This window comes from Xenopus laevis, chromosome 8S (assembly GCF_017654675.1).
Source record: "Xenopus laevis strain J_2021 chromosome 8S, Xenopus_laevis_v10.1, whole genome shotgun sequence".
In the NCBI taxonomy this organism is placed as follows: Eukaryota; Metazoa; Chordata; class Amphibia; order Anura; family Pipidae; genus Xenopus; species Xenopus laevis.
In genome coordinates, this window is record NC_054386.1 from 3,621,825 (window position 1) to 3,631,708 (window position 9,884).

Below are 9,884 nucleotides of genomic sequence, written 5' to 3' on the forward strand. Positions count from 1 at the left end.
TCAAGAAAGTTGCAATGGCACACATTATTATTAAAGTGGAACTAAAGTCTAAAATAGAAAAAGGCTAGAAATGCTGTATTTTGTATACTAAATATAAAAATGAATTTACTGCACCAGAAGCCTAATAAAAAAATTATTTATGCTTTCAAAGTTGGCCGCAGGGGGGTCTTCATCTTGTAACTTTGTTAAACATCTATGCAAGACCAAGACTGTGCACATGCTCAGTGTGGTCTGGGCTGCTTAGGGATCATCAAAATGATCAAAACAGAACAAGTCAAATAATATCTGCCAGAAGCCGATACAGCAAGACTGATTAATAATCAGAATATACAGACTGCACTGGGTCTGTGGATACAAATCTCTTCACAGTTGCCGGCTGCTCTACGGGAAACAAACAAAGCTGCTTGAGGTTTGGGAAGTAAGGCGGGGGCTCCCCGGTTGTTTGAAAGAATGATCCTTTCCCTGCAGAGCAGTTAGGGACCGTTTCTATCAGCAGCAGTCAGAGCAAGTAAAACGAAGGGGGAATTTCACTGCATACAGTCAGGTTTTTTATAAAAACGGTAGACATGAAGTATCTAAAGAAACAGAGAAACATGATCAGTTGCTCAGGATAAAGCAGCTGTTGTATGACTGGCTCCAGTCGCTTTGTACATGCTAAAACATAACATATAGATAGCTCAACACTGCCGTTTTGTACAAGTCTGCACAAAGCCCTGAAACCCACCTACTTAAATTGGGAGTGTTCCAATAAATACTTCAGTAAAAACATCTTGTATGTTCATACTAAATTTAGCTTACCTGCCCCTTAAGTTCTCCAGCTCCCGGTGATGCAACATGCTCCGCATGTGCTCGTCCATTTCCTAAAAGTATAATAATGATGGAGTGAAGACAGCTTACAGTGGCTTTTACTATATTCAGATATACTGACTTACAGCTAGATTATGCCTTTGTCAAGATAACGTGGAACTGCATAATAAAGGGGTTGTTCACCTTTGAGATAACTTTTAGTATGACGTAGAGAGTGATTTTCTGAGACAATTTGCAATTTGTTTTCATTTTTTATTATTGAAGGTTTTTGAGTTATTTAGGTTCTTCAGTTTGCACCTTAACCAATGTGGTAACTAGGGTGCAAATTACCCTAGCAACCATGCATTGATTTGAATAAGAAACTGGAATATGAATAGGAGAAGGGCTGAATAGAAGGATCAGTAATAAAAAGTAGCAATAAAAATACATTTGTAGCCTTACAGAGCATTTGTTTTTAAGGGAGTCAGCAACGCCCATTTTAAAGCTGCAAAGAGAACGAAGAAAAAGGCAAATAAATATAAAAATAAATAATGAAAACCAATTGAAAAGTTGTTTAGAATTGGCCATTCTATAACATAATAAAAGTTAACTTAAAGGTGAACCAGCCCTTTAACAATAACAACTGAGGGTACTTTTATTTTATTTTATTAATCACTTTGGATTCACAGAAGGCCTATAACTTAGTGTGTCCTTTGCATAAGTATATTTAGCTGGCTTGTTGGGTTTCCATGGCAAAAATTGAATTCTTATCCTATGGATGACGCAGATTTTAAAGGAATTGTTCAGTATAAAAATAAAAACTGGGTAAACAGATAGGCCGTGCAAAATAAAAAATATTTCTAATATAGTTAGTTAGCCAAAAATGTAATGTATATAGGCTGGAATGACTGGGTTTGTAATATAATAGCCAGAACACTACTTCCTGCTTTTCAGCTCTCTTGGTTTCCACCGATTGGTTATCAGGCAGTCACCAATCAGTGACTTGATGGGGGCCCACATGGGTCAGAACGGTTTGTTTTTTAATCTGAGCTGAATGCTGAGGATCAATTGCAAACCCACTGAACAGTTATGTCCCATGTGGCCCCCCTTACAGTCACTGACTAACTCAGAGTTAGAGAGCTGATTAACAGGAAGTAGTGTTCTGCTCTGTTATGTTAGATATCCAGTCACTCTAGGCTTTATACATATACATTTTTGGCTAACTATATTAGAAATATCTTTTATTTTGCACATGCTATCTATTTATCCAGTATTATTTTTAAACGGAACTGTTCCTTTAAGAAATTCATGAGAACAGACATCATGTTACCATAGCCTTTACTGTAGGGAAAGTTTTTTGTACATACCCTAGCAACTATATAATTAAAGTGCAAAAAGGAGGGGGGGTGGTACACAAGGCTAAAGTGACTTCCTTGAATACTGAGTAGCCAGTCATACACCACGTACTTTTACCTTTATCCCCCATATACATTACCTTTTTGGAACTGTAAGCAATGTGGCACAAGATGCATTTTCGTTCCCGCACCATTGTGTCTACTCAGAAGAAACTCAAGCCATAACTGTCAATAGAAAAAAAAAATACATATCTGTATAAATAGCAGCTACTAAGGAGGGATGCGGGAAGTTGTACTTTAACAACACTTGTAGGGCCCCAGGCCGCCCACTCCTGCCATTTATGAAAGCGTCTGCTCAAACAGTCTAGAATGTTTTTATTTTTTTTTAATCTGTTGCAATATCTGTTTACGTAATAGCAAAAAAGAGGAAATGCCTTCAATATTTCTTCACAATATATCATATATTTTGATCACGATAAGCGCACTTTGAATGCACATTAAAATGCTAATGTCTCTGCCAACTGCAAGAACTTAAGAGCAAACTACATACAAACATGCTCCTGTTTTCAATGGCAGCTTACGTATGCTTGAGCTAGCTCTCATTTACTGTATATATAGTTTTTATACAGCAGGAAGGTCAAATTTAGTACAAGTTGCTAGGAGAATTTATAGGAGAAACTTTAATATTAAATAAATACACAATCATTCATCTTTATGTACCAATACATTTATGAAACATTTCTAATATGTTTTACCACTAGTGTATAAAGTTATAGTTTTATGGTACATTAGACCAATGATACACAATATTCAGGAATGGGAAAGCTAAACGGCTCCGTAAACACAGAGCTGCTTGGGAACTAGTAATAAAAATACACAAGCAGCTACAGTTGATATCAAAATAACCAAAAAGAGTATCAACTAGTAAAGCTAAACTTAATGAAATTTTTGAACCGCTGTTTTTCTATAAATGGAGTCGGAGAATATGCAAATAATGCCACAAAATTTGGTTTGTCCCATATTCCTTATTAGGGTCCAGGCAAAATTAAAAAAAACTTTTGCAGAAACAGTTAGGGGAGAATTTACTGGGATACTGTCATGGGGAAAAAAAAATTCTCAAAATGAATCAGTTAATAGTGCTGCTCCGGCAGAATTCTGCACTGAAATCCATTTCTCAAAAAAGCAAACAGATTTTTTTATATTCAATTTTGAAATCTGACATGGGGCTAGACATATTGTCAATTTCCCAGCTGCCCCAAGTCATGTGACTTGTGCTCTGATAAACTTCAATCACTCTTTACTGCTGTACTGCAAGTTGGAGTGATATCACCCCCTCCCTTTTTCCCCCCAGCAGCTAAACAAAAGAACAATGGGAAGGTAACCAGATAACAGCTCCTTAACACAAGATAACAGCTGCCTGGTAGATCTAAGAACAGCACTCAATAGTAAAAACCCATGTCCCACTGAGACACATTCAGTTACATTGAGAAGGAAAAACAGCAGCCTGCCAGAAAGCATTTCTCTCCTAAAGTGCAGGCACAAATCACATGACTGGGGGCAGCTGGGAAATTGACAAAATGTCTAGCCCCATGTCAGATTTCAAAATTGAATATAAAAAAATCTGTTTGCTCTTTTGAGAAATGGATTTCAGTGCAGAATTCTGCTGGAGTAGCACTATTAACCGATGCGTTTTGAAAAAAACATGTTTTCCGATGACAGGATGCCTTTAAGGTCGAATATCGAGGGTTAATTAACCCTCAATATTCGACTGCCGAATTGAAATCCTTCAACTTCGAATATCGAAGTTGAAGGATTTACCGCAATTCGTTCGATCCATCGATCGCACGATTTTTCTTCGACCAAAAAAAGATAGCAAAGCCTATGGGGACCTTCCCCATAGGCTAACATTGACTTCGGTAGGTTTTAGGTGGCGAACGAGGGGGTCGAAGTTTTTTTTTAAAGAGAAAGTACTTCGACTATCGAATGGTCGAATTGTTATACGATTTTTAGTTCGAATCGTTCGATTCGAAGTCGTAGTCGAAGGTCTAAGTAGCCCATTTGATGGTCGAAGTAGCCAAAAAAAAAACATTCGAAATTTGAATTTTTTTTTCCTCTATTCCTTCCCTTGAGCTAAGTAAATGGGCCCCTTAGTGATTAGTAATCTTAAAAGCAAAATAAAACGGACGTTGTTTGCAAATGAATATATATGTAGCAACCATAACCCAGTTAAAGTTTAAAATTCAAAACGACCTGTTATATGATACATATATTTTCTGCCAATGGGACTGTGTATAATCAAATAAATTTGAAAAGCTGTCAGGAATATATAAGAATGTGGTTGTCTTGCTCTATGCCAAAACTTTAAAGGAGGGAGAACAGTTACAGGATTTTTATTCACAAGACCACATTCGAGAGGTCACAGATAGAGAAGAAAGCAAATATGAGTCCAGCTATTTCACAGACAGATCACTGCCTCACACATTCCTACTATATAAAGCAGCAGCTGAAGGGAACAACGTTGTGGGCTAGACGTTTTTTTTAGCTCTCACTTGTCAACGCACTGCTCTTTCCACGTCCGACTGCATCACTGCTACATGATGGAAACACAATCAGAAGACTCACGCGTTTTGCCTTTTTTCCACTGTAAAGAAAAAGGCAGAGAACAGATCAAATTCCTATGCAAAACAATGAAAAATATACCGGTAAGCCTTGATTTCTTTCCTATTTGCTTTAGAGTTCTTGGGCATTTTTTTTTTTTCATCAGCTGGAAATGTCGCACAATTCATGCGAGTTCAATGCTACATGGTGGATATATGTTTTCTAAGGAGCAACCTATAAACTTTTTCTACTGTGCTAAGTGGATCGCACCTTTTTATTTCTATTTGGAACAGTAAACTCGTGTGGTAAAACCAAACGAATAGAAGAATAAAACGCATCACATTTCTATATGCAAATGTTGCCCATCATTTGGCTATAGATGATAAGTTAGAAACGTGGAACATGTGGATGCAGAAAATACTTGATTCTTTATAGTAGTGATCCCCAACCAGTGGCTTGTAAACAACATGTTGGTCACCAACCCCTTGGATGTTGCTCCCAGTTGCCCCAAAGCAGCTTATTTTTTTAATTCCTGGTTTGGAGGAAAGTTTTGCTTGCGTAAAAACCAGTTGTACTGCTATATAGGGGCTACCAAATAGCCAATCACAGCCCTTATTAGGCACCACAAAGGAACATTTTCATGCCTATGTTGCTCCCTAGTTTTACATTTGAATATGGCTCATTGGTTAAAAAGGTTGTGGACCCCCACCTTAGAGCATTCAACTTAAAGGGATCCTGTCATCAGAAAACATGTTTTTTTCAAAACACATCAGTTAATAGTGCTGCTCCAGCAGAATTCTGCACTGAAATCCATTTCTCAAAAGAGCAAACAGATTTTTTTATATTCAATTTTGAAATCTGACATGGGGCTAGACATATTGTCAATTTCCCAGCTGCCCCTGGTCATGTGACTTGTGCCTGCACTATAGGAGAGAAATGCTTTCTGGCAGGCTGCTGTTTTTCCTTCTCAATGTAACTGAATGTGTCTCAGTGGGACCTGGATTTTACTATTGAGTGTTGTTCTTAGATCTACCAGGCAGCTGTTATCTTGTGTTAGGGAGTTGCTATCTGGTTACCTTCCCATTGTTCTTTTGTTTGGCTGCTGGGGGAAAAAAGGAGGGGGTGATATCACTCTAACTTGCAGTACAGGAGTTAAGAGTGATTGAAGTTTATCAGAGCACAAGTCACATGACTGGGGGCAGCTGGGAAATTGACAATATGTCTAGCCCCATGTCAGATTTCAAAATTGAATATAAAAAAATCTGTTTGCTCTTTTGAGAAATGGATTTCAGTGCAGAATTCTGCTGGAGCAGCACTATTAACTGATTCATTTTGAGAAAAAACATTTTTTCCGATGACAGGATCCCTTTAATGTGAGCACATACAGCCAACGTGACGTGACGTGACGTATATTATATATATATATATATATATATATATTTACATTGGCATACAATAAAATATTGCTGTGAAAGTGGGTGACGAGCTTTTCTGCATAACCACAATGAAATATAACCTTGGGTGTTTTTTTTGGGGGGGGGGTTACAAAAAAACTTACAGTATCAAAAAGGAAACGGATAAATGTCAACATATTCAGAAAGCTAATCTCACAGAGATCATGGACATTTTGTACAAATGCCCTTTTCTTTCACAACTGATGCTTACATTATCTGCTGTAACAAATCTGAGTACAAAAACGAATCTTTATTTACATAAGGCAACACAAAGGGGCAGATTTACTAAAGGGCAAAGTGGCTAACACTAGAGACTTTTCGCCAGAAATCACATCCGCAGAGACATCGGCAATTCAGGCGCAGATGACAGTTGGCTAGCGAAAGAGACCAACGCTAACGTTCACTTGCTGTGGCGAATGGTCGTTATTCCGCAAATTCACTAAAGTGCGGATTTTACTGAACGTTACGTCTTTCGCTAGAGTTGACTTTGCCACCTCAGACCAGGGGAAGTGCTAAAATGAAGCTTCATCTTCCTCAATCTTCTGTCACTTACATCATATCCTGTCTGCTGAAAATACATTAAAGTTCAAAAAAGGCTGGAGACTTGTCCTTTTTTTAAGCGGGATTGCCTGCAAAAATCCTAAATTAAACTTTTTTGGTTTAACATTTTTCGTCAGACATTTGAGGGCCATGGAACATTCATTTTACAGTGGGCTCATGTCTAGGTCATTATCTGATCTCTTTTGTCTTTATTAAGGTTCCTTATAGGGTTGCCAGGTTGGCGGTTTTCCAGCCAAATTGGGCTACTAATTCTAATCCCAGGTGGGTCTATGAAAGTACAAACTAGCCAAGGTACGGATTTGGGCTACTTTTTGAGTCTTTGGCTGGTTTGTACTTTGGAAACCAGCCAAAGTTTTTTCTTGCCCTAATATGCCAAGCCTGCGTTTCCCAATGCATGTTGGGTAATGTAGTTTTTTGTTGAACAATTTGCCTACTGCCTGGTTTATTGAAAGACTACAATACCCAGCATGCAATGGGACTGACTTGTGTAGAAGTCGGGAGTTACCAGACTTTAGGTTCTGTTCTGTACCAAAAGCATTCTCGCATTTTCTGGTGACTTTCCTCAATTTCAGACAATTTTGGGGCAAAAATCTGCTGGCTAGAGGTTCAATTTTACCAATATTTATTGAAATTATATATGAATTGGGGCCCCCTATACCTCCTGGGCCCCCCTCTGTCGTTTCGCCTCTGGTCCCATTTTGCTTCATGGAAAAATTTGCGAAACAGTGAATTTTTCACATATATTAATTTAATTTTTAGACTTTTTTTTTTTCTTCACTGCAATTATTGTGCGATGTTTGGGTTAATTATGAAGTGCCTCTTGGCCGGTTTTGAAAAAGTCGCCAGCGTTCGGCAATCAGTACGCAACTTGTCATATTAGTGAATTAACATAACAGTAACGAATTTGTGCCTGGTGAAGTGGTGTGAAGCGTGCGAAGCGGTCGCTGGCGACAATTTGCCCGTTAGTAAATCTGCCCCAATGACTCTGTTTAAGTTTAAGTTCACACGAGGAGATTCGGGGAGATTTTTTTGTCGCCAGGCGACTAATCGTCTCATCTTCTGAGCGACAATCTCTGCCTCAGCGTGTTTTCCAGTAGGCTATAATGAAAAGTCGCCTGCGCTAAGGGTAAGTCCACTCTGCGCCGGCTAAAATGAAAAAAAAAAAAAAACGCCGTGGCTAATCACACGCGGCGATTCGTTTTCCGAAGTCACCCGAACTTCCGAAAACAAACTGCCCCGTGTGATTAGCTCCGGCATTTAGTTTCATTTTAAGCCGGTGCAGAGTCAGGGAAGGCGTTTGGTCGCTGCAAAAACGAGGCGATTAGTTGCCAGGTGACCAAATCTCCCCAAAACGCCCAGTGTGGCCTGACCCTTAAGCACACGCAGCGATGCGTTTTCCATAGTCGCCCGAAGTTGCCTCTGACTAAGGAAAACGCATGGGCACGTGTGCTTTAGCGAAGGCGTCTTTTCATTACTGCCTATGGGAAAACACGCCGAGGCAGTTCGGTGAGATTGTCGCTCAGAAGACGAGGCGGTTAGTCGCCAGGCGACAAAATCTCCCCGAATCTCCAGGTGTGAACTGACCCTAATAACAACAGGCACTTGACGTTCAGTAAACAAAAAGAAAACAAAGTAAGATTTAGGCAAATGAAACACTGAGTATTTGTCAGCTGACTGGGGGTCAGGCCGCCATTGGGCAGTTGTCCCGGGAACCTTTGGGTATTTGGGTGACAGAAGTGCCCGGCAATGTTGCACTTACTTGGATTTACAGAGGGAGGGCAGTTGCTATGGTAACTGCATGTCCTTTCCCCTACACCGCTTTGATATTTCCCAACAATCTCGCTTTCTCTAACGCAGCACAACAATCGCTACTTAAACCTCCCGCAAAACTATTACCTGCGGCAGGATCGCAACTTCCCGTCTCCCACAAATCACGAGTCTCATCGCGCGAGACTGGCGTCAGGACTACACGTAAGCGCAGTGACGTAACACGAGCGGAAAGACGCCGTAACTCGGGGTTACACAGTGGGAAGCTCTTAGTGAGTTTCACAGTCACATTCTGGTTTTTCTCGGTTACTATTAGTCCCTGCCTCATCCAGGGCCTTTTCAGAACATGGACAAAAAAAGGAAGAGTTTTTTTTACACATAATTTCGTTTTTGTTGAAGCCACATTGATTGAACATTATGTTACAGTAACAATCACACACATGTTGTGAAACCTTTAAGGCTTATATAATATCTTAATCACAGGTCATTTATCTGGACACACAAGTCAATACTTTGTTCAAAGAAACAGAAACACCAAAATAAAATGAAAGTGCTTTATAGGAATGACAATATAATGTGTTGTTGCCTTGCAATGGTTAAAATGGAGTGTTTGATTCAGAAACACTACTATAGTTTATATAAACAAGCTGCTGTGTAGCCATGGGGGCAGCCATTCAAGCACAGGATACACAGTAGATAACAGATAAGTACTACTATAGTTTATATAAACAAGCTGCTGTGTAGCCATGGGGGCAGCCATTCAAGCACAGGATACACAGTAGATAACAGATAAGTACTACTATAGTTTATATAAACAAGCTGCTGTGTAGCCATGGGGGCAGCCATTCAAGCACAGGATACACAGTAGATAACAGATAAGTACTACTATAGTTTATATAAACAAGCTGCTGTGTAGCCATGGGGGCAGCCATTCAAGCACAGGATACACAGTAGATAACAGATAAGTACTACTATAGTTTATATAAACAAGCTGCTGTGTAGCCATGGGGGCAGCCATTCAAGCACAGGATACACAGTATATAACAGATAAGTACTACTATAGTTTATATAAACAAGCTGCTGTGTAGCCATGGGGGCAGCCATTCAAGCACAGGATACACAGTAGATAACAGATAAGTGCTACTATAGTTTATATAAACAAGCTGCTGTGTAGCCATGGGGGCAGCCATTCAAGCACAGGATACACAGTAGATAACAGATAAGTACTACTATAGTTTATATAAACAAGCTGCTGTGTAGCCATGGGGGCAGCCATTCAAGCACGGGATACACAGTAGATAACAGATAAGTACTACTATAGTTTATATAAACAAGCTGCTGTGTAGCCATGGGGGCAGCCACT

At 39.5% G+C, this 9,884-nt stretch overlaps 1 protein-coding gene across 5 annotated transcripts in view; it reads right to left on the bottom strand.

The window, feature by feature from the left end:
• znf106.S (zinc finger protein 106 S homeolog) overlaps positions 1-8,742 on the bottom strand; it is a 39,308-nt gene extending 30,566 nt beyond the window's left edge. For 2 of the 5 annotated variants that reach the window (XM_018232221.2, XM_018232217.2), the window contains exons 1-4: positions 8,514-8,652; positions 4,691-4,782; positions 2,282-2,366; positions 799-860 (exon numbers count right to left, since the gene is read on the bottom strand). In XM_018232221.2, coding sequence (XP_018087710.1) covers positions 799-860; positions 2,282-2,335 — 116 coding nt within the window. In that variant the 5' untranslated portion in view covers positions 2,336-2,366; positions 4,691-4,782; positions 8,514-8,652. Of the gene's footprint in view, positions 1-798; positions 861-2,281; positions 2,367-4,690; positions 4,783-8,513 lie in introns of all 5 variants that reach the window. The other 3 variants (XM_041574357.1, XM_018232218.2, XM_041574358.1) reach the window with 3 other exon arrangements.
• Positions 8,743-9,884: the final 1,142 nt, after the last annotated feature.